The sequence below is a fragment of the Sander lucioperca genome, chromosome 12, assembly GCF_008315115.2.
Source record: "Sander lucioperca isolate FBNREF2018 chromosome 12, SLUC_FBN_1.2, whole genome shotgun sequence".
NCBI lineage: Eukaryota > Metazoa > Chordata > Actinopteri > Perciformes > Percidae > Sander > Sander lucioperca.
In genome coordinates, this window is record NC_050184.1 from 30,306,154 (window position 1) to 30,331,658 (window position 25,505).

Sequence of the window (25,505 nt, forward strand, 5' to 3'; positions counted from 1 at the left end):
CATAATAGCCGGCGGGTGAAGGCGTGGTAAGTGTGGCTCAATACGAGGCGAGTGTGCGCGTTACAGTAGTACCGGAGGATGAACATGGATCGCGGCTCTACAGCGGCTCCCCTCCCTGGCAAAAGCAGCTGGGGAGAAAGCTGAACTAGAGGTGATCAATATGCCGGGGAAGCTACACCTTATCGATACGTAAACCGGATAAAGGGAGTGCAAAGGTAAGGCGATATATATGATGTGATGGAGCAGATTCAACCCGCCCCAGAGAGCGGTGGGGAGACAAAGTAGACCGAGGCATGGGCGCATGTGATCCGGGGATAGAGAGCATCAATGGAAATTACAACAGCATGGGTTTGGCTCTCTGCAGCGACCGGCGTGTTTCCTTACTAAAACTAGGAGGAGTGAGGTTTTATTTGACACACATGTCTTAGTCATGGGGCTCAGGTGGAAACCACCCAATACACAGTACTACAGTAGCCCACAGTAGCACATTCATTGTTCTCCCTGCACAGTGGAAACTGGCCCTGAGGTGGGGTAGTCTCATTATAGGATGCTGTGGACAATACTGCTGTTTGTAGTGGATATGAGATGGTATTAGAGGTGTTGAAGTAAAAGAAAAGTGGTCTATGAGCTATTCTGGACTGACTGAATGTAATATGGAGAAGCAGGCTGTATATTAGCCTACATTGATTTACTGTAGGTAGTGTGACTTGGTGAATATTAAACAAAATGCTAGATGAATCACCAATTACCCTTTTGCAGCACTGTGAATTATGCTTTGCCAAAGCATTACCTAGTTTTTTTGGTAAATCATTTTGTGCATAATTATAATTTTATTTTGCTTTGAAGTGTATGTGATTTGTGACTATGGTGAGAATTGATGACCCAGGCCAAGCCTGTAAGTCATTGTTAAAAGGACATTAGTTGTTATAGTTTGAATGCAGGTAGGCCAAGATATCGTCCTTGTTACCTCATGATTTTTCGTTTCAATTTATTGTTCTGGAGCACTATTTTTACTTCACTGGTGAAAAACAAGGATAAGCCCCGCAAAGGTTAACACTGACATGCTGATGTTATCTCTGAGTTGAAGGAAGAGACGCATGTCAGTGTGTATTTAAAGCATCAGGCATTGTAAACAGGAACTGTTGTGATGGTCCTGTCTACATGACACACGTGTCCAGTGTGAAACTTTGTCGCTTCTCCTATTTGTTGGAGAGGATGTCCTGTGTCATTTATCACAGTCTGTCAACTTTTTGGGGGGAATTTCTGACCAACTCTTTGACAGGGTCACTTAAGTCATATTTCCGGTTAACTCCTTCAATACATGAAACAGAATCGGTCAAAACTCAGCACACCATTAAATATATGTATATTTTTTTCTTGAAACATCCTCACTTGTTTGTCAATTTGAGAGCCTTAAGAGGCAGTTGTTTGATGCTGCTGAGAAATGTCTCAGCGCTTGGTTGGCAAACGTCCGTTTAGGAATCAAAGCTTCCTGAGAAATGTGCTAAAGACAGAGAGGGAGAGCGATCTATTTTTAGACAGGCAAGTAATCTTGGATTCATACACTTTACACAGAGGGAGTGAATCTGATATATATAATAATGTGAAAGCCGAGCACCATCACTGAAGCGAAACAGGTTGGCAGGGGAGGAGAACATAGGCCCTGTTTACACGACAACGCAAGGGTGAAAACGACAAAATATTTTATCTGATGTGGCTTTCGTTTAGACGGCGACTTTTTTTGGGGGGCTTAAAAACGCAAAAAAGTGAAACCACCCTCCAGAGTGGAAATCTTAAAAACGCTCCACCGTCGTGTTCCCGTCTAAAGGGTAAAAACGCAAAAGTCTGCTCCGATCTGCTCACCGTGGCACTCTATATTTTGTTACATAAATCAAAATATAGAGTGATTACTCGCCCATGGCCACTCTGCCATTGGGTATCCACAGCCTGCCTATACTTGGTCCAGATGGCTTTCAGCTTTGATGATATCTGACTTAGATAGCGTCTTTCTCGTGTGGATATGACGTCCCTCCAGGTACAGGATACTGCTGAAGAAATTCGGTCCATATGTCTATATATTTTGACTGGCAGGACTCCCAGTCCACGCCCTGTTGTGCCTTTGTGGCTTTGTAATCTAAGGTTGTTTGGAGCAATAACTCCACCTCCTCGTCTGTCCAGACAAAGTTGTCAGCTTTTGTTGTTCGCTTCGCCATGTTTTGGTTTCGCGCTACTAGGGAGAGGAGAGGGAGAGAAGTAGAAGGAAGGTTCTACGCAGGCGCGCAGACTTGGTGGTGTTGTGTGGCAGTGCTTCACACTACCACCTAGCCGCCTGGTGTGTATACTACATCGAATTTCACACACTTTTGCGTCACCATATGCACGCAGATTTCCCCCCCAAAACGCTTGTCTAAACATGGAATTAAAAGTGAGAACGCAATGCCACTTTTGCGTTTTCCCTTCAGATCATTTCTGTCTAAACATAGCCATAGTTAGAACATAGTCTTACTGCTGAATCCAGTCTCAACATATCATCGGATCCTTGACATTTGCTTTCAGTGAAGGTAAAGACAATAAATATAACTTGATTTACATCGCTGTGAATATTGCTCTGATAATGATGATTTTCACTGGGCTGCAGACACTCTTGTACTTCATCCAGGTCTTGAAATTTGGTCCATGTTCCATTTTTTTCCACCCATTCACATTCGTGCCTCAGTGCCTCATCCCTGAGCTCTGCAGAAAGTCACTGCAGTTCCGTGTAATGAAACTGCAGTTTTGTGATGTCATGAGTGTCAGTGGGGACAGCTGTGATACCCAGAGAATGAGGGCAACTGGTGCTAAAGCTCTTACAATTGCTTTTAAGTCTGTGTCAGTCCTATGCTCTGTTGTGTGCTTTGAAGGTATTTCTTTTCTGTGCTGAGATGCTGCAGTCACAGTGTGAGGCTTTTAATATATATATATATATATATATATATATATATATATATATATATATATATATATATATATATATATATATGTAACCTGAGCATCTTCATCTGTAAGAACTCTGATCAATAAAGGTTGAGGTTTTTTTTGTACGTGATACAGAAACACATTTGTCTTAGATCCAGGAATAAATTTATATAAACAAGAAATTCTACATCTTAGATCATTTTGTTTAAACTCAAGATATCCCAACAAATACAGTTCTGTTCCCAAGATGATGAACCCATTGAACAAAAAACTTCATGAACTTTTCAGCACCACCTTCATGTTGGTATGCTAACATGCTAAACTAAGGTGGTGAACATGGGAAACGTTATAGCTGCTAAGCGAGTATGTTAGCATTGTCACTGTGAGCATGCTGACGTAAGCATTTGGCTCAAAGCACCGCTGCGGCTATGTACAGCCTGTTTGATCTGGGACAAATGCACATTTTGAATTTCTCTCTAAATACTATTACAGGTTTGAAGAAAAAAAAAATAGGTGCTGCTTCACCATGGGTCAAGAAACTTGGTGATGTTGAAGTATAAAGGACTGTCCAGCTTACTGTTAATGGTAGTCCATGGTATTGGTTGGCAGTCTTAAAAACCATCAGAGGCCCTCTGATAGTATAATAATAACAATAATATTATAATCCTTTTATTAATAAATGGATAACCAATGTGTTTCGACTCAAAGGGTCTTCATCATACCAGACCCTTTGAATTGAAACACGTTTGTCATCCATATATCAAGACTGCCAACCAATACCATAGACTTCCAATAAAAGTAAGCTTATTCTCTCTACTACAGGTTTGTTGGGATTTCACTGAACTAGGGCTGCCACCTCTTAGTCGATTAGTCGACTAATCGGTCGTTTTGGTCTTAGTCGACTAAGATTTCTTTAGTTGATGAGTCATTTTTTATGCTTATTCATGCTTAATTACTCATTTCCAAGAAACTTATGAGCACATTTCTGGTAAGCACAAGATTTAAAGTGGTGCTTTTGCAGGATTAATTGTGGAGAAACTCAGTTTTACAGATGGTTCATTAACTACATTTATATTGTGCTTTTCTAGTCTTAACCACCTCTCAAAGAGCACAGCTCTGTCGATTACATCAACTAATCGATTAATCGACAAAATCATACAAATGTTAGTCGACTAAGAATTTCTTTAGTCGATGACAGCCCTACACTGAACAGTGTCATATTTTTAGCCTTAACACCATGAATAAAAATGCAAACACCTTTTCCCTTTCTTTACCCATTATGTAGCTTTTCTTAGTTTGAACACACAGTTAAAATCCCTTAAGGTTAGTTCTCACGACAGCAGCTGAAATTCTGTGACTTCAATCACTATGTTGCTATCGAAAAAAAACACATGGGGATGGAAACTTTAATTTGAATTCAAATGAAAATATCACAAATGCTAACTTGATTATTTGTGCTAATTTCACTAGCATTGCGACCCTACGGTGACTAATAGAAGCAGATTTGACCGCTACTGTCACAGCTAATACAATATTGTGGTCCATGCTGCTACTGGGCAGTTGTAGGGCAGCCATGAGAAAATATATCACAATGTCCTTCTGCTTTTGTAGACGTCCTTTTTCGGGGTGAGAATAAGAACTTGACGTCATTCAACTGAATCACTCTTCCGTGATGCAGCCTGTCCTGTCTATTACAAATATGCTGTGCTATAAAAACAAATTAATATTTCTTCCAGGTTCTAATTTCTCCATAATATCCTGAGCCTCATTGTGTTCATGAATTTTCCGGATATCACAAAGAGCCAGACTGGTTCTCTTTGGGAGATGATGCTAGACAGATACCTTTTTGACCGCTGACAACATGAGTCATGATGAGATATCAGATGCGGTTTCAGATAATCCTGTGCTGAATCCTTCAGCCCACAGCCTCAGTAAGCAGGGTTTCTCACTGTGTACTCAGAGTGTTCTGAGCAGTTTTGGCTTTGGTGTTTTTATTTCTTTATTTTGCACTGCCAATACACCTACTAATTTAGCATCCTGTCTGTGGGGTTTCTTTAGGAGAGCTAAGACTTTCTTGTCATAATGTAAGACCAAAAACAAAATGAAGATATCACTTATTACTTACTGTATAACCTTTTGGAATCCATGTAATGAAGTCATCGTCAATCATGTAGGTATTTGTGTTGTTACCAGTCAGGGTCAGAGGTCAGCTACATTATCATAACATTATGGAGGAACTGTAAAATCTCATGTACCACACAGAACTTAGTGTGTTTCCCTTTACCGCCAGTGTATTGTGTCACTTGATGTTAGGGAGTCTAGCCACTTAAATTCACAGGTTTTGTTTTCATTATTTCTTTTGGCATTTTGTCTTTGTCTTAATGGGTGAATCCAGTTACTACTTTTACCAGTGTATTGTTGTACTTGGCCTTTCAAGAAATCTAAACAAAAATAGTTTGGGACTGTATAAACTATAATTGATTGCAGTGGGTGTATTCAAATGTGTAAGCATGTAGCATAAATGTAAGCATAAAGAGCAGACACTGACTTGTGTGTGTGATACCAGCCTTCATCAATAATGCATGAAAACGGGAAACTGAGATAAGACGGGCTGCAGTCTGGACATGACATTTAACCAGTGTGACGTATTACACGCTGACAGCTAGTTCACTCAGACATCAGAGACATTCTCGTGTTACCTAATTGTGCAACTTTCAAGCTTGATATTTGTTGGTGAAGATGAGAATTAACAGTGTTATTTTGTCCATGCTTTTGTCTGCTCATCATCAGAAAGATTTACATCTCTACATCTTACCAGCTTATGTCTTATTGCACTGAACATGGTTATTCTTGTTTCTTTGTGAAGGAGGTCACATGTGCACCTTCTCTATGTCTCCGCTGGGATGTTTCACTGTAGCACGCTATAACAAGCTGTCTATATGCCAACCTCAGGCTCCAGAGTAGAGCCAAATCCACACCCTGCAGCGTCTCTGGAGAGACAAACACAATGACTGACAAGATCATTCCTCTCTTTCCTCTGTCTTTTTTTTACATGAAGGTTCAATGCTTGTCTTAACCCCACAGGGTCCAAGGCCAGCCTTTTATTGTGGTTGAATAGGTTGGTGGTGACTAAGCAGTGTTGTCTGCTGTGCTGTGACAAACACACAGACATCATGAGATGACAAATGAATATATTTAGGTTTTAGCAGTTGTTAATGAGCTGCAATGATAAGCTGATCAATCGATCAACAGAAAGTAACTATTTTGACACTTAAAATACTAAATATTTGCTGGTTCCAGCTTCTCCGATGTGAGGTTTCACTACTTTTCGTTGTCTTATGTGAACTTCATATCTTTAAGTTTTGGACTGCATGGGCAAGCGATTTTGAAGTGGGGTTTCCAGCATATTGTGATGAGCATTTTTCACTATCTTTGGACATTTAATCAGGGATGCAAATAATCATACGTTACAGCCCTAGTTGCTAGTGTGTGCATCGCTGATTATAGTTTATTCTTGATTATTATCCACCAGTTTTAAATCACAGCCTGTACTGGAGACTTGTGTGTGTTGTGACAGAGAAACTGCTGGGTTAGTCAGGGTTGTTGGGCTGCGCTGTCAGATATAAATAGCAGTTCTTGTAGTGATTATAGCTCTCAAATGATTAATAGCGTACAGTAGATTCCTAAAAATCACAGTGCCTCCTCCCACTCACTTCATCTATATTGCAAGTACAAGTCATCCCAGCTGAATATGACTCTTGTCTGCTGAGCTTATAACTGTTTATGAAAATTCCTCAGTGGCGCTTGCTTGTTTAAGAGGCCATTTTCTCCAACTTCTTCTCCACATAGAAAATAATAATCCCTGCACCATCTAGTGGCCAGTGCCTTTATTGTACATGCCAGGCTGGAGTCATGTCATGCTTATAACGGAGACAAATTGTGTGACCCAATCCTGATGCAGTCATAACTAAATCAGTCTCAAATCAATGTAATAATACTCCTGGTGATTGTCACATGAAGCCACGCACTCCAAGTTAATTGAATTTATTGAATATGCACTTTTAATTTAAATCATGACAGGGAATTTATGACTGTGGCAAAAAGACACATTATTCAGAGGCTGTAATTGACAAAGTGCTCGTTAAAACATTACAGATGGTGTGCTTTAAAGAAGTGACCGGGTGTGTCCCATCCCATTCAGGAAACAGGGCAATTTGTTTAATCATTTGTTAGAGCAATCACTTGAGAAATGAATAAATGAAAAGTAGAGTGGGTGTAAAGTGAAGCCTATTTGAGTTGTTTTCATCACTTTAGTGCCTCTTTTATCAAATCACAGAGACACCTGATATCCAGATTCAGAGCAATTCAGCCACAGAATAGCACACAACAAGTGAAATAAAATGTCTCAGTAAATTCAGCAGAGAATATAGACATGCTTAACCACCTTATATTGGCCACTTATGGTTCCTGTCTGACCCCTATTGTTTGTATTAAGAATCACTAAACCCTAAAGTGTGGTCAGGAGTCTGACCCAGCCTGCCCTCATTCAATCAGCTGTTAAGGCTACACCGTATAAGCTGCCACTGCACACAGCCAAGGCCTGGCTGCTTAGTCAAGAACCTGGATGGAACAAGTTGCCGGTTCATTCTGAACTTACAATTTCATGGTCTGGATCCAAGACGAGACTCTTATTAAAGGATGATGTCTGGTCAGGGATGCATCCACACCTGCCCTCTCCTCGGAGAGGTCTACCAGGTACAGCAGCTGCTCGGTTCACTCCGAGAAGTTGTCATCAGCCTCATTCTGTCAGATGAGTAGGGTGTTGAATCTTTCTGAAGTATATCTTTTTCAGTTTATGAGCAGGTTTTGTTGTGTAACTGGTTAACCTCAATCTGTCATTTTTACCGGCTATTTGATTTATCGAGCGTACAGCGCTTTCAGTGTCTCTTAGTAGATCAAGCAGATTCTGTGATGAGAAGCTTTGTTTGAAGGGCATCGTGGTCAAAATGATTTTGCACAAACAAACATTTACTTCTTATTTTGTGGGCACAAGTATCAAAGAACTGGATTTAATGGATGCAGGGTTTAGTCAGAATCTAGTCTATATCTTTGATGTTCCAGGTCCGCGATTGCTCCGTTGCCGACGGAAATTCCGCCGGATTTCACTCATTTAGGCCGGATATCCGTTGCCTTGGGCTTTCTTTGTGTTGGCATTCTAAATTCTGGTCGATTTATGAGGACTATGGTTAACCTTTTCTCAGATCTCTGCAGGGTAAATTCAGACAGCTAGCTAGACTATCTGTCCAATCTGAGTTTACTGTTGCACGACTAAAACAACTTTTGAACGTACACATGTTCTTCCCGAGGCTATTTTGCAGAGGCGCTGTTGCTCTGTATGGCGCTTGTGATTGGTTTAAAGAAATGCCAATAAACCAGAGCACGTTTTTTTCCCATCCCGGAATGCTGTGTGGACTAGCTAGACCCTCCTCCGCAGCGTTGTGGAGGAGGGTCTGGCAGAGCAAGACTAGTCAGAATCTGATATGAGGTTGTAGTTTACTGCTATAAGCGGTTGCATGTCACTGACAAAATGTAGTATCAAAGTAAATGTACTCATTGAATTGTTATAGTATTGCATATTATGTTATTTAACTTTAATGGTTGCATTCATGTCTGATTAGATTTGAATTACTTTATATATTGTTAGGTAGTTTCATCTGTAGAAATGCACATTTTATATACCGATCATATGTTTTATGTGTGAAATGTTAATATGCAAAGTAATTACAGCTATCAAATAAATATAGTGTAGCAAACAGTAAAAATTACAATGTTTCCCACTGAAATATAGTGGAGTAGAAGTTGTAGTAATAATTAGGGCTGCACAATATGAGGAAAATATCTAATTGCGATTATTTTGACTGATATTGCGATTGTGATATGATGCACGATATTGGAGGGAATGATCATTTTGGTGATTTTTGCGAGGATCTGTACCAAAAGAAGATTTTTTCTTTAGTCTGTAGGATACAGTTTGTAGGCCGGGACGTCTCTGCAGCACCACAATACTTAATTCAGAATGGATTGACAGATATTTTGCCTTTAGCAAATATTGCACCCCTGTGCGATTTGGATATTGCACTAGTCCATATTGCGATTTCGATGAAATTGCAATTAATTTGCAGCCCTAGTAATAATAGAACATTACGTGAGTAAATGTACTTATTACATTCCACTGGATAATTCTTAACTCAAATGTTGGAAAAGCAGATAGACTGAAAGAGTAAAAGTTCAATGTGAAAGGTTCAAAATGGAACAATCCTTTTTTTGGTTACTATGGCAACAAATCCTTGAGACAATAGTTTTATTGTCATTAACGATGTCAGTGTGTTTTTTCCCCCTGTATTTACCACCAAGGCTTTTGCTTAGTTTAGACATAGTAACATTATTTAAAACTCTTTAGATACAAAACACAGGCCTTATGTGCCTACAGCTATAGTTGTAATAACATTACCAACACATGATGTAATTGTGTCTTGTGATGATAAATAGCTTGCAATCTGTGTCACAAGTGGTCACAAGCTTTGAACTTCCTCTTTCTTTTCCCTGCAGATGACCGAGGGCAGACTGTGCCAAGTGCAGCTGCTGGATGACAGGAAGCTAGAGCTGCTGGTTCAGGTATGAATGCTGCTGACTTAAAGCGGCTGTAATTCATATTTTTATCATTACAATGGATCAACTGGTTATGTGCAATGTGAAAGGGGTTGCTGGTAATTTTCAACCCATGAAGATTATCACCTCTGCAGTTCCCCTCAGCTCGTATGTGCGTCTTTCAGCTCATTGTTTCTTTTTTCTGGCTCTAACTGTACTGTTATCGTTCACTCTCATTGCGTTGTTTTTTGTTGTTGTTTTCAGCCAAAAAGCTCTAAAAAACTACTTTACACTACCTGCTCAGCATCAAATGGCAGGCAGACGGTCAGCAACTAACTGTTGAACATAGTGAAACATTTGGCAGCTAAAGAGCCAGATATTTCCTTCAAGAGTTGGTGGCAACCAAACCAGAACTGAAAGGAGAGTGAATATTGGACTTTATTCATCAAAATAAATGCTAATGTTGCTCTCTATCTGCTGGACGTGTAAATAAGCAACTTTTTACCTAAGAAGTTCACATCTTGTTTCCTCTGCCTCCAAGTGACCCAAAAAAATCTGTTATTGCAGGTTTAAAAACAATGTAAATATTATGCAGTATGTCTGTGGCATGTTTTTAGTAGGAACGTATTACAAAATGTGTAAAAAGGATTGGAAGGGAGGTATGTTTCCACCTTCACATTCTCCCAAATATATGTGGGCAGTATGTTAACTTAGTGAGAAGACAACTCTTCAGCGGCATGACTTGGGTTAAGTCCCTTAGTATGTGAGCTGTTGAAGTGTCCTTGAGCACAACACTAAATCTTCACTCCAGTGCTACAGTCTGCTCTCTAGTTGATCTTTGAGTCTTACTTCTCTTTTGAGGGATGGAAGCAACAGAGAAAATAATTTCCTCAAGTATCTGTGACACATTTACCAATTATTTTACTCTGGATGTTTACCTAATATTTTGAATTACAGTAGGTTTCCAACTAAATCTAAATCTTCTTCCACAGCCTAAGCTGCTGTCGTACGAACTCCTCGACTTGGTTTCCTCCCACTTCAACCTCAAAGAGAAGGAATTCTTTGGACTCGCATTTTATGATGACAAGTATGTAAATAGTTAGGTTATTTTTTTGTTCAATGGTCTGCATATTTGTGTGTGTGTGTGTGTGTGTGTGTGTGTGTGTGTGTGTGTGTGTGTGTGTGTGTGTAAAATACAGCTTTCTGATGCTTCAGTCTATGTGCTTTTGCAGTGGTCAACGTAAGTGGCTGCAGATGGACCGCAGAGTTCTTGAACACGACTTTTCGAAGAAGTCCGGGCCCATTGCCCTCAACTTCCTGGTCAGGTAATAATTCATTTTTCTCATGCAAATCACAAGATCTCCAGCAGGGAGCACTACTTTGTTGACATGGAGTATATCTTTTAGCTGTTAACAAAATGTCCAGGGTCCTATAACGATTGTCTTGAATGTGTAACTGTTGGCTGAAAAAGCTTTGGCTGTGAAGTGTCTTACTGGTGGTTTTCAGGCTTTTGCACATTATCATAAACTGTCACTCTCACCCACACCTCACACTGCTTACAGAAGTATTCACTAGGAAGAGAAAAGTGCAACTTGAGGATTTCCTATAATAAGCAGCGATAACACATTGACAAAGTATCTGTTTAACCTTTACATTGTTGTGTGTGCATCTGCTTTTATCCTTCATCCTTCAGGTTTTATGTAGAAAACATAACACAGCTTAAGGACATCATAACGGTGGAGTTATTCTTCCTGAATGCAAAATCTGCTGTCTACAATGTAAGAGTTTTTCTCTTGTTTTTGAAGTAATAAAACATAATGCGGCTAGTTGTTTTTGTTTTCAGCAGCTCCCTGATGATACACTGTCTCTGGACCCTTGTAGCTCAGCAGACAATGCCTGCAGGGCTCAGTCACTCTGCTGGCTGGAATGTAAAGTAGACAGTCTAAGAAAATTGTAAAAGAGTTAATTTGCAGAGGTTATTGTAGGGCAACACAGAGAAGATTCTATGTTTAGATCTAGAAAGTGTTCTTCACATGGAACACATGGTCTGCATCCTGCTCATTTTTTTCCTAATTGATCTATTGTGTCTCTCAGGGGATTATAGAAGTGGAAAGTGAGAACGTCTTCAAATTAGCTGCCAATGCTTTGCAGGTTAGTGCTTTCAATAGCTTCATATACATTAATTGCTGCATCTAAAATTCCTTTAAAGCATGTCATCTGATGTTGTTTTTTTCCCTAGGAGGCGAAGGGAGACTACACAAGGTAAGTGCATATATTATCAGCTGGGTAAGAAGTATTTAACAGCAGCAGGACAAGTTAATAGGAAGCTTTTAGGTCACAACGAAAATCAATGGCAGTGCTATGTGAGGTTTACCACAGACTGCTGAGAAGCTTGCACCAGGCAGCTAATGAATCTCATAGTGCTGATAGAAGCCAAGTATTGCAGAGCAGAGGCACCTTTACATTGCAGAGAGCAACTATTATCTGTGTTTAACAGAACTGCCTTTCTGGCCCATATGTGTAGTGTTCAGAGGGAATACTGCAGGTCTTTGTGCAGTTCAACACCTGGTTTTGACCAGCTGATGAAGTAAGATGGTTCAGGAATACAGACATCTTTGTTCATATGTGTAAATTCTTTATTACGGTAGCTGTCGGGGCTGTAACTACCACTCAGGACAATAAGATCATGTCTGTGTATTTCTTCTGGGATTTTGTGGAGATTTCAGCAACTCTGGGAGTTTACAGTCAACAATTTAAAACCCACTCATTTATAGGCTAATTTCAGAAGTTTTTTTAGACTCAGTATATTTACATTTGAGTGCTGGTAGGCCAAAGAAAATAAAGGATTCAGTTTTTCACCAGAATTGTGTTCCTGGCAATGTAGATAATAGAATGTAAACAAAATGCAATTGATTGTCGTGGAAGAAGTTTTCAGAACTTAAATAATAGTTGCAATATACCACAGTGTAAAAATAACTCTGTATTATCTACAAAATGCACATGCGAGGACTTCTTATGCAGAATGGGCCCTTTAGTGTTGGCGCAGCTGTTTGAGATTTCATTTACTGTTGGGCAGTTATTTTTAGCACCCTTGATATTATTAAAGGAAGTCCAGCTGTCAGATAAATGCACTGAAGGCAAAAGTTCACAATTTGCTTCTGAAATGTAGTGGAGTAGAAGTATAAAGTTGCAGAATATTAAAATGCTCAAGTACCTCAAAATTGTACTTTCAGACAGTAATTTCTTGAGTAAATGTACTTAACTGACAAAAACTGTATAAAATCAAAGAAGTGCAGTTAAGATATTGTCCTGTCAACTTCCAACACTGTTATCACAACTATTTGTCTTGTCTGTTTCAGTGATGAAAACACTAGAGGAGAGTTGAAGAAACTACCAACTCTTCCTACCAAAGTACTCAAGGAACACCCATCACTTGCATACTGGTACGCTTACAAGAAAGGCTTGTTTGAAATCTTGCCTACACTAATGAATTGTAAGTCATGCAGGCCTGTAGACTTGACTTTATCACGAAAGCAAGATGCAGTACAGAATATGGATGATTAATATTACATGCAGTGGCTGGTGTAGTTTTATGCAGGAAGTTAGCTTCAGTTAGGTAGCTGAAAAGGCTGGTGCGCTCCATGTTTAGCTACCAGTGTTTTCAGTTAGGCTAGCTAGCCTCTACACAGTGTGTGCCAAGACCAAAAAATAAGAAAAAGAAAATATATAAATACTGTAGAAGAGTAAAATAAATTAGGTTTGAATTTAATTAATCAATGGATGGGCAGTCAAGGAAAAACTTCAAATAAAAGGCTTTTTGTTTTAGTAACAAACTGATTGGTGCTTAGTAAAAGTATAAAGCTATTGTTTTTAATTATTTAACTAAAAAGTATAATTTGTTGATGTATTCAGTTACATTTATGATAACCTTTTACTACATCTAGTCAGTTACGGAGCTACATACACATACAGAACACACAACAGAATGGCTTGTACATCTGTTTAAAGCGTAAAACGGTGTCTTCTTTATGTGACATTGCAGTGAGGATCGAGTAATTGAACATTATAAACAGCTGAAAGGAGTCTCCCGAGGACAGGCCATTGTGCAGTAAGTACTGAAGACAAATGTGGATTTGCTGCAAATGGTTCAACACTAGTAATTAGAAGATGAATGCTATTAAGCTTAAGTCCATTAATCTTCCTCTCACCTCTATTGGCCCTCCCTTCTCTCTGTCTCTCTCTCCGGCACTCCTTTTCTCATCATCTGAGAGAAATCAATAGCTCCTCTTCAGCTGCAGTCCAGTGAATCACACTGATTCACTGGACAGAGATCAAATTCCCATTTATATCTTTTTACATTTCCAAGGTAAACCACATGCAGATGTTAAAAAAAAGCAGCTGCTGGTTTTAATAAAAATTGTTTTTGTTCTAGGTATTTGACGTTAGTGGAATCCTTGCCCACGTATGGCGTGCATTATTATGAAGTAAAGGTAGGTCTTCTGCTGTGATTAATGGGGAATGACAGCTGTAGCACCTGAAACTCGAGTCAACCATCAAGCTGTGTTCTTGCCACACAGGATAAACAAGGGATCCCGTGGTGGCTTGGAATCAGCTATAAGGGCATCGGCCAGTATGACCTGCAGGATAAATTAAAACCTCGAAAGGTAAACATTTCCTGCTGCTCTTTCTCTAAAATGGCTGCTGCTATTTCTCTGCTCCACTAATCCGACTATGGACAAGAATGCACAGGGGTAAGGATTGCTGCTGTTGCACATAGGGTGGTGATTCACCAACCTCATTCACACATCATCTATTTCACTCCAACAAAGGCTGGGCTGCAGCTGCTGCAGCAGACGAGGCCAGACTTGAAAAATTGGAGCAAAATCTCAGTCTAGAGAGCTCTGGCAGTTTGCCTTAATGCGGTTAGTTTTGTATAAAATCTGCGAGAATCATACATACACTATGAACCTGCTTTTCCTGTTTCATTAGTGTTGTATTTAGGGTGTGAGTTGATAGGAGAACCACCCATGTGAGTGATCCATCAGCTATGTTGTCCAGTCTGTGACTCCGGTATCTGCAGGGTGCAGACATGCGGCGCAATGCTGATATAGAAGAGGAGGAAAGTTCAAAACAATTCACATTAATTTACTGGCACTGTTGGCCTGTTCAAACCTGGTAATCACTCCACATGATGCAATCCATCTTTGCCTGCTCCGTTCCAAAATGTTGTGCAAGCAGCCGACCGTGTGCAGGCAGCAGCGTTTGTTTTGGAGAGGAGAAGAAGGAGTGAGCTGGTGATGTCAAAGGGAAAGGGGCTGGATTTGGGGCGTTATAATGCAGGTTCTGAGAATACCTGAGGAGACAAATCTGGAGCTGACAGGAGGAGGAACAAAGTATGGGTTTGTGTTGACAGCAAAGTCAGGGAGGATTTAATAACTTAAGAAACGGGACCTGTGGACATCTATTATACTGGTAAGATTGGATACTTCACTTCTTTGTTTGTTTGGAAGTTACTGTATACTGCAAAACTGAGCTTTTATTCATAAATAACATGTACCAATTTGTATGTTTATTTAAAAAAGAAACATTCTCAATAAATTCTTAAAATGATATACATATATTTGTAATAGTAAAGCTGGATTTTTGCCGCTCCTTGTTACTGAGTACCATGTGGCAGCATTGTGATACAAAATACTCCCCCAAGCAACCACATGTAGTATCCCTTTCTCTGCGCTGTCTGTGTCTAATTCGGATCGTGTCCAGACACAGAGTGAGTCACTGACCCAAATAGATTGTTCATATCTGGCTGTTGTCAGTGAGCACCTGGGTGATACAGGGATGGACGTGATGAGCCATGGAAAGTGTTGCGTACTGCGATAAGTCTTTGTGTAATGTCCCCTTGTGGCATTCTTAGCTTTCTAACACCTGCATTATTGCAGACTTGACATGCCAGGGGGCCAAGACTGTAATGACAGTTCATGTTACAGCCTGGCTTTTTGTTTTCTAACGACTGTGACTGAAACATGCAAGCCAAAACACCTGCGCTACTAATCTTTTTTTCTAATCGTTTATGTGATGTCAGTTATGATGGTCATGGCAGAATTTTGGAATAAAATCATGAATAGTTACCAGGATTGAAGACACAAATGGACATGTTAAAGCCATTATTCTGGCCATATACTGCTGCTCATCTCTCTGCATTCCAGTTTGTGAATTACAGAGCATAATATCAATTTCCCTAATCGACTATTTCTAATTTCTATCCCCAGCTTTATCAGTGGAAGCAGCTGGAAAACTTGTACTTCCGAGAGAAGAAATTTGCTGTAGAAGTTAATGATCCACACAGGTGAGCAGCAGGAGAGATTCTTCTTTGTTAACCGATTATTTAGTTATTTTAATTTTTTTATCGCGCTTACAGTTGCTTAGCCTATAATTTAGTCTCTCTCATTTCAGCATTTATCTTAAGATTCACATCACTGTTGCTTTTGTTTTTTGAATTACCAGTATGTTAAAAATCTCTATCTCAACCCCCGGTTTTGATTTCTTGTGTGTTTCTTGCAACAGGAGAGCAGTAACCAAGCGGACCTTTGGGCAGACGGGCCTACTCATCCACACATGGTATGCCAGCCATTCTCTGATCAAAACCATTTGGGTCATGGCTATTAGCCAGCACCAGTTCTACTTGGACAGAAAGCAAACCAAAGTAAGTGTCAGTCTACTACATTACTTTTAATACTTACTTTTAATACCATCCACTAATCTGTGTTGTACATTTTTTTTGGAATTCTTTTAGACTAAATTAGGAATAGCAAGAAGTGTGGAGGAAATTGCCATGGATCTCACAGAGCACGGAGGAGCAAAAATACACAGACTGGGAGACACAGGCCTGAAGAATAACTTCATAACTGCCAGCAATGGCAGCCTGGTGTCTACAGGTTGGTTATAACTATTCCAGTTCATGAAGCAAGTGTCTATTAAGTTCATGTTTTTATAATAATCATTATTTCAGATCATATTAATGCGCCCAAGTATCTCTGAAGCTATGAAGGATAAACACTGAGCTGTTTGTTTGAATTAAAAAAGTAAAGGTGGCATGATAAAAAATCAGCTCACAGTATCACATAGATGTCATTTTTAGGTGTATGCAAGAATAGTAAGAATATTGTTTTCACAGGTTCAGCAGACTCTGAAATGAGTGAAGAGCAGAAGAAAGAGAAACTCTCTGAACTGAGAAAAAAAGAGCAGGAGATCCAAGATATTTTGGCCAAGAAAACAAAAGAACTGAAGAAGATTTGCCTGAGAGAGGCGGTGAGAAATCATTTTGTATACACTTTTTTTCTCCATGGTGCTACATTTTGCAAAGCACATATATGTCTCTTTTTTTCTGGCACATTCAGTCAGCTGATTTCCCATTATTAAGATGAATGTTTTTTTGCTGTTGCGTTCACTTTAAAGTGCTTTAGGGGAGCTAAAAGTATTTATATGGGACTTATTGTTTTGTGTTTTTCAGGAGCTAACTGGCAAGCTGCCAAAAGAGTATCCCCTCTCTTCAGGTGAAAGACCGCCGCATGTCAGACGGAGAGTTGGCACTGCTTTCAAGTTAGATGACCTTTTCCCCTACAATGAGGTCTGTATTATTCTGTTTGTCTGTATCATGTATGTTAAAGTTGATATATTTCACTTTTGGGGTTTAAAGGATGCATTTGGTGATATTTTATTTTGATATTGTTGTCAACAAATGCCACAAAAAGATCACAACCAATAATGAATTGATCAACAATCAAATATCTTATTCCTCTGTGTCATAGAGCTCAATTGTTGTCCATAAACTGGAGCACTGTAGTTTATGTTGAGTTGATCCCACATACACCGTTCTGGTGCTGCAACAAGGCCTATTTGTTAGCGCACCAAATCTGCAGCTGAAAATAGTCCCCAACAATTGTAGTAGTTATGCTTGTTTGAGTAACAGTAGCCAAAGAGTACAGTGTAGGAAATTCTGGAGACTTTTCGAAAAATGAAACTATAAACATTTTTTATATCCATTTTTAAAGATTTAGTACTTCAATAGCAACCAACTGGCTTGTGCCACAGTGTAGGGAAGTCAGAAAATATTAAGTGACACTGTTGATTTTGTTTTTTTAATGGAATTTGTTGATATTAACAAAACTATAGAACATCACCAGCCTTGTCCTTATCAGTAAGTGTACTCAGCTACTAACTAACTAAACAAAGACATGACAGTATTGTATCTATAGTGTATTTAAAAATATCATCAATGGGCGCCCAGCTAGCTCAGTTGGTAGAGCGGGCACTCATATATTTGTTTACTCCTCGACGCAGCGGGCCTGGGTTCGACTCCGACCTGCGGCCCTTTGCTGCATGTCATTCCCCCTCTCTCTCCCCTTTCATTTCTTCAGCTGTCCTGTCGAATAAAGGCCTAAAAATGCCCAAAATATATATATCATCAATAACGTCAATTTGACATGAAGATCTAATCAGATTATTTCTTTAACACATTTTTAAATGAATAGGAAAAACAGGTGACAATAGCAGTTACTTTATGATTAAGCTACAATATGTGCAGCAGAGTTCTTATTACTTACCGTACACTTATCTCTGGTGACGAGCTGCTTGTGTTTTGCTGCAGGATCCCTTCCTGAGGAACCTGGAGAGCAGATTTGCCCTGCAGCGAAAGATTGTGGAGGCGGCTAAGAAGCTCGCAAATGAGCCAGAACTGTGCAAAACAGTGAAGAAGAAGAGGAGGAGAAACTGTTTGGATGCCATGCAAAAACTCCAGCAGATAGAGGATGAGATGAACCAGTATAGAATCAAGAAAGGGAAAACGCCCACACAGCGGGCCTCAGTGATCATTGCAGGTATGGTGCAGGTTAACCGGTGTTACTGGATTATCATTTAATTATATTCACAGTAAACACGTTATTTTCTCTTTCTCCAGATGAACTCATCCGTTCAGACTGTAGCTCGCTGTCTAGTCTCCCACTGGATGATGGTGAGTGAGACTGACCTGCTGTAACAATTATCATTATGACTACTTTTGAATTAATGAGTGCCAGTATTGTTACCGTGTTTTTTTTTCTTCGTATTCAGATGACTCAGACGGTGTCAGTCAGAGGCCACGGTCACGGTCGGTCCAAGGTTCCCCTCAGCTCAGTCCGATGAGATCACTGGGAGCAGAATATGACGTGGAAAGACGAAAGGGATCTCCGAGGGAAAATCACCAAAACAAGAACCACAGCAGGTGAGGAAACAGATTTCCTGCCTCTGTGAAGTATAACTTGTTTCACAACGTTTGATTTTATTGAAAAGCTGTTGTTGTTGAATGAAGCAATTATTTCATGTTTTGGCAGAGTCCATGATATTTGCTGTGTCATGCGGCCTCATTCCTTTCCTCACATCTCATCTCATCCCCTTTTTCCTTTTTCTTTTTTTTCCCTCCTCTCCACACCCTTTTAGATTAGCTTTTGAAGGCCAGGATGCATCCCACTACTACCAGAATGCAAGAGAGGTGTCCTCCACCCACAGTAGTCCTTATAAAACCCTTCCCAGACCTAGAGATCCACGCAGCATGCCTCCCACCCCGGTTATGACCCGCAATGCCTACAGCAGCAGCCAGCTCAGGTGTGATCCGCTGCATTACCAACCCAATATCTTTCCTTCTCTCCAACATTCACTTCACTTCAACCTAATCCCCACTTCTCTCCAACCTAATAACCTTTAACCAAAGCTCCCATACAAATCCCTAACATTTATTTTAACTAATAAATCCAGAAATATTATCCCATGACTGATTTTGTTCTCTTAGGAGACAGCTTTAAAAGTTGTGTTCTTGTTGCAGGTCGGAAGCGTCTCCTCATAGCTTCAGGCATCGCAGCGGGAGTCTGGAGTCGCAGCCCCAGCTAAGAAAAGACACAGACTCCGAGAAGCCCGTCTTTATGTTGTCACCAGCCCACCGCAGCAACAGCACAGAGGTGTTAGAGGATTGCTCGTCCTACACCAGCCAGTCCAGTCTGGACTACTGTGGGGCGGCCAACTCCCACTACAGTACACTGGACTCCCGAACCTCAACCATGCATCGTCTCCACAGGAAGGTGGAAGTGTATGGAAATACTGGGAGTATGCCCAACTTGGTCCAGCACCATTCTGGTTGTAGTTATTCATGTGAGACCTCACCACACTATGCACCCAGTGCCTACTACGTCGCTGGCTACCCCTGCCCGGACATGGAGCCTTACTCCAACGGTGCCTACGTGTATGAGAATGAAGTAGAAGGCCACTACAACGTCAACCCTTCCTACCAAATAAATGGGTATCATGGACATGACAGATTCAGGAATTACAGCAGTGACCGGGCAGATAGTCTTTCCCAGAATCCCTACGCAACAGTGAGGCCGCCGCGGAACAGAGAGGGGCCCAGGAATGAGCTGTTGGCCAAGAACATGCAGAAGGCCCTGGTGGCGGAGCATCTAAAAGGCTGGTACCACCGAAGCAGGGGCCCCAGGGAGGGAGGGAGGGGGATGCTGGCTGGATATGACTTCGACAGCGGCTCTCAGCTCAGCCTGGGCTACCAGACCATGCCAGCAGCCTTCAGCCACTCCAGCAGAACCACTTCCTTTTCATCAGGTGAGATAATGTCCTTCATCAGTTTGAAAAAGTCAAGTCAAATGTATTGGTGTATGGAAAATCTCCCAAGAAAATATAATTTAATAAAACCTTTTTTTGGCTTCTTCTAAAAAAGGACAGATACAGTATATTTACGTATATATCTGTTGTAGGTTGTTAATCATATATATATATATATATATATATATATATATACAGTATATATATATATATATATAGGGCTGGGCGATATGGAGAAAATCAAATATCACAATATTTTTGACCAAATACTTCAATATCAATACGGCAACGATATTGTAGTGTTGACTATTGGTGCTTTCACAAAATATTTACACAATGAGATTTTTGATAAATAATCATCGTAATGTGGATATAATGACTAAGTGGGTAAAGGCAAAAAATAGAACAGTTACAACAGTCTGGTAAGTTCAGAAAATGACATCACTTTACTGTAATGCAGCCTTTAAAACCAGGAAAAGACAAGTCTTATGCCATATTACGATATTACGATATCCAAAATCTAAGATGATATCTAGTCTCATATCACGATATCGATATAATATCGATATATATATATATATATATATATATATATATATATATATATATATATATATATATATATATCTCCACGATGTTCCACTTCCGGGATTGCTCCGATGCCGCCGGAAATTCCCCCGGATGTCCCTCAGCCTTGTGTTGGAATTTTAAACTCCAGTCAATGGTTACCTGCTCCTCCCCCAATGTGAGTTTGCTGTTGCACGACTAAAACAACTTTTGAACGTACACGTTCCACCAAATAAAGTTCCTTCCTGAGGCGATTTTGCAGCGGCACCGTTGCTCCGTCCGGCGCTTAGCGCCGCCCATGACGATTATGATTGGTTTAAAGAAATTGCAGTGTGGACTAGCCAGACCCTCCTCCACAGCGCCGTGGTGGAGGAAAGTCTGGCAATGCGAGACTATTAATCACATAATAGATTTTTTTACCATATCTAATTCTCCCTCACTCTGAATTCCTACACCACACCTTAAAGAGCTGCTAATCTATCCAAGACATGTTTATGAGGGTATCAGTGGAGAGTGTAACTTGCTGTGTCCAAAACTTTTCCAGGCTGCCAAGAATAGAAGTCTGGGAGAAAGCCCCACTTTGTGCCTCTGATGTATTACTGTTAGATTCACATAGTCACAGTCAGTCATTATAGTCACTGAGCAAAACATTTTTGTTGTTTTTGGAAAGATAAATGCTTGGTGGTTGAGTTACTGCTGATCTAAAGGTAGTTCCAGAATTTTCAAAGACTCCTCTAACCATCTGGATTTAAAAAGCTTTGTGTCTGCTGCACGGATTTTTAACCTGTTTCCCAAGTTGTGACACTATTTCCTAAATCAGGTAGCCGGAAATAACAATTGAGTCACAATTTAGGGAAAGGGATTGAAACCTTTATTGCGTAACCTTTTGATATTAACAAACGTCCGTTACATTCAAGCCATTGCCAAATGAGTTGATACGAAGCTAATTGAGACTATCAGCTCCACACAACTCTCTGTATTTCTCAGTATGGCTGTGTTTAGAAACTGTTGCAGAAAATCGAGTGAAGATAATTACCTCTTCTGAAGAGTCCATCATGTTTTCTTAATCCTCCGTGTCCTCCTTGGCTACTGGCAACTGCGTAGAGGAGGGGTGGGGATGATGTGCGATCACGGAAGGCTTGTATCATGTGGATGCACCAACAATTTTGTTGTCATTACATAGAATTCCTCATGGGAGCGACAGAAATACACACTACAGCTTGAAAGTCGTTCTTATTGAATGTAATAGTGAGATATGAGATGCCCAAACTGGTACTTGTAATTTATTAAAATGTGTATTAAAAGGTTTAATTGAATATAAATAAATTGGTACAAAAAGAAACAAAAAAAGGTTTTGCAAGTTTGTAAGTTTATATCATAAATTTGTGAAATTCCAATGTAAAGTGGCAGTAACGGCACTGTAATAACATATTGCCATATCATGTGAAGGGTAATTGTTTGTTTCGCATTAGTGACGTTTAGCTGGACTTAAGAGTGCTTCCAATAACAACAATTACTATTGAGTTGCACTCCAACATCAGCTGAGTATTTTTGCTTTTGTCTTGTTTGCAGTGTCCTCAGTGGAAAGCACAGGAAACTGGCGCAACCAGCTGGCAGTCGGCCTGACCGAGTACGATACACCCGACACACCTCAGTACCCACACCCTGGGGCGCCTGCTTCTCCGTACAACCGCAGTCCCTCACACAGCAGGTGAGTGCTACTGTACAGTTCACTAAATCTCCGCACTGAGCTGTGGATGCACAAGAAAGTGAGCCAATCACAGACAATTGGGGGTTGTTCTTTCAGTTTAATTATTAGTGGAATTTTAGATAAAGTCTGGTTGCGGATACAATAATTAGCCTGCTAATGTCCCGTGTCGATGCTCAGTGGGAGGTCAATGCCACTCCTGTTTCCTGTAATGCATGTTGCAGTCTAAGGCCTTTGTTTTGTGTGCAGCTCTGCCTGTCTGTCTGGATAAAACATCACTTTATATTTCCCTGCATTTGTAAGAAAGAGCTGTGCTTGTCTGACCTGAAGCTATTTTGCTACTAACAAATCTAACCACGAGGACCTTCTCTTTTTCTTCCTACCTTTCTTCCTGCCTTTCTTGACTTATGATTATTGCTCATGTGTGCAGATTTCCTCCAGAAAACAAAGTGTCCGACACAATGCCTAAAAAATCAGAGTCAGTTGAGGTGGTTGGCTCTGAGGCCACTAGTACAGATGAACCGTCAAACAACCACTCTAGCACTTAAGGGTGAGACCAAACACAGCGGGTTGCTTTGTGTCGTGTTGCCACACTACTTTTGACATCCCATCTTCATCTGTGTGTCACTTCTGTATAGCTTATTTAATGAAATCATCCATATTTTCATATTGTGGTCAGCTGGTTTCTTCATGCACATAGCATCACTTTTGTATTTGTACAAAAATATTCCACTCATTATCTTGATGATCTTGCACCTGAGAGGACATGCCTTTAAGTTGTTTATCACACATTCAGATTCATTTCCACGCTTCCCATTCATTTTTTTTTTTTTTTTTTTTTTTATGGGACCAGCCATGCAATGCATTTTGGTAGCGTCGCAGGGACTTTGGAGAATGGGGCGTTGAGTCGCCCGCTCCTCATTCGCATAAAGTTAAATCCAGGCAACTTTATGCAAATGAGCAGCGGCTGGCTCGGCTCAACACCTCTCAAAAACTGACGACAATCTTTTAAACTGACCGTTATCGATCTGAAATGAAGACAGATGCAGCAACTGCATAGCATAGCCTATTTATCAGCATAAGATGTTTTCAGAAACGTGTTTCGGTGAACTATTTTCATAAAATAAGAGAGCAGAGCAGTGCTTTGAGCTAAATGCTAACATCAACATGCAAACATGTTCACATTAACAATGCTAACCTGCTGATGTTTAGCAGTTATACTGTTTACCATGGTCACCATTTTAGCTTAGCATATTAGCATGCTAACATTTGCTAATTAGCTAAACAAAAAATACAGCTGAGTCTTATGGGAATGTAATTCTTTCTAAATATTGGACAAATAAACTTTTTGAGCTGATGTTGGTGCCAGATGAAAAGTCATGGCTCACCAAAGTTATAACAATTCAACCTGAAGAGAACACCACGAATGTCCAAATTCTTGGCAATCCATCTATAGTTGTCAAGACATTTCTCTAAACTAAAAATGTCAACCTCAAGGCTAATAAAAGTTTCCATTTACTCCATGAGGCCGAAATCATGTTGCATGCCTTCACAAAGTAATGTGGACTTTTTGGTGTATTGCAATTCCATTTCCATTCCTCAGTTTTTTAGGTTAAGTCGTTTGTTCCTTGTTCTCAAACAGTTGAACTACAGTTGATTTGACATATTATTGTCTCACTGTCTGTACAGATTTTACCTGGATGGAAGCTACATGAGCATCCGCTGAAAAGGACCAAACCAAACTTTGGCACAAACAAAGCCATGGCCAGCAGCATATGACGGGGGTGAAGTTAAAACACACATAGGCTGTACCCAAACATTTGTTGCTGCCATAACCCTGTCTTGGGAGATGTTCTGTCTGTTAGTTTTTTTGTTGGCAAAGTCTATGTGTACGCTGTCCTCATGTTAAAGTAACCTCTGAACACAGTGATGACACTCTTGAATGACTTTCCCATGTGCCTTGGATTGGAAGAATTGTACAGGCAGATGAGAATGTGTCAAGGAACTTTAAGATGTTGCACAACCACACTGGATTCAAACCCTTTTGTGTTTTAAAGATGAAAAATGAGGCAAAAGAGTGTTTTTACTGAAATCCAACTCTGTGTATTTTAGCAGGAGCTTGCTACTGCCTTATACAAAACAGTAGGTTATAGAATAAAAATGTTTTTCACCACTTTCATCCCAGTAAATATATAACATCCAAATTGAAAATAAAGCTTGAACATGTTCACAATGTGAAAGTACAAGAACTGAATTGATCAATCATTAGAGCAGACTGTGTATTTGATGACTATCCATTTCTTCCTTTCGTTAAACTTTTAATCAGAATATGTTCTGTCAATATTGTTTATAGAACCATTTGTATTTGTCGGTGGCGTAATGTGTTTTAAATTGCATGGTAAGGATATAATTTCTTTTGATAACTTCTTTTGATATTAACAGAAGGCCACTGCCGTAAAAAAACACCTATTCAAGTCTCATTGTTTGTTTTCTCACACATCTGTACAGTGAGGTGACGTTATATGTTGTTAGATGTTGTCATAAAATATTTTCCACTGGGAACCAGGATGTGAATAAATACATGTGTGACACATAGACGGCTGTTGTCACTTTCTTTGAGAGGCTTGTGTGGCTGGTGAAAAAAACGCTTCGGGTTCTGTTACTGAATATGTAAGTAAGGAATAGTTCAACTTTTTGGTATTCGCTTTCTTGCTGAGAGAGCTAGATGAGAAGATTGACAACACTCCCTTTTATATGTCCATCAAAATATGGAACCCCAGCCAGCAGCCGGTTAGCTTAGCTTAGCATAAAGATTGGGAAATGGATGGGGAACATCTGGCTCTGTCCAAAGGTAAACATATTTTTCAAAATGTGAATGTTCAAAATCTGAATTTTCAGCCAAGAAATTCCTGCTAAGTATGGTTACAACTGTGCTATGAGTAATGATCTAAAAAAAACTGAGACAGAAGAACTGTCTTAACTGTTA

The 25,505-nt window shown here is 40.0% G+C and overlaps 1 protein-coding gene across 3 annotated transcripts; it reads left to right on the forward strand.

Annotated features, from left to right (window-relative positions):
* Positions 1–25,114, forward strand: frmd4bb (FERM domain containing 4Bb). Of its 3 annotated transcripts, XM_031316375.2 has the most exons (24): positions 1–215; positions 9,565–9,630; positions 10,596–10,690; positions 10,836–10,928; positions 11,297–11,381; positions 11,698–11,754; positions 11,843–11,865; positions 12,963–13,046; positions 13,646–13,711; positions 14,036–14,093; positions 14,181–14,267; positions 15,873–15,949; positions 16,168–16,306; positions 16,397–16,538; positions 16,778–16,911; positions 17,114–17,230; positions 18,251–18,479; positions 18,560–18,613; positions 18,712–18,862; positions 19,078–19,242; positions 19,460–20,244; positions 22,384–22,522; positions 22,950–23,069; positions 24,209–25,114. In XM_031316375.2, exons 2-23 carry the CDS (start codon positions 9,565–9,567, stop codon positions 23,065–23,067), a joined length of 2,964 nt encoding a protein of 987 aa, XP_031172235.1. In that variant the 5' UTR covers positions 1–215; the 3' UTR covers positions 23,068–23,069; positions 24,209–25,114. The 3 variants fall into 3 exon arrangements, with proteins under 3 accessions (XP_031172235.1, XP_031172237.1, XP_031172236.1); XM_031316377.2 differs by lacking the exon at positions 19,078–19,242; XM_031316376.2 differs by lacking the exon at positions 22,950–23,069 and having other exon boundaries at positions 2–215.
* The last annotated feature ends 391 nt before the right edge of the window (positions 25,115–25,505 follow it).

Excerpts from the sequence above, each read along its gene's own strand:
- frmd4bb (XM_031316375.2), top strand. The coding sequence starts at position 9,565 with ATGACCGAGGGCAGACTGTGCCAAGTGCAGCTGCTGGATGACAGGAAG. Across the intron at positions 16,912-17,113 it reads AGATTTGCCTGAGAGAGGCG|GAGCTAACTGGCAAGCTGCC; the intron begins GTGAGAAATCAT and ends TGTGTTTTTCAG. Across the intron at positions 18,614-18,711 it reads TAGTCTCCCACTGGATGATG|ATGACTCAGACGGTGTCAGT; the intron begins GTGAGTGAGACT and ends CTTCGTATTCAG.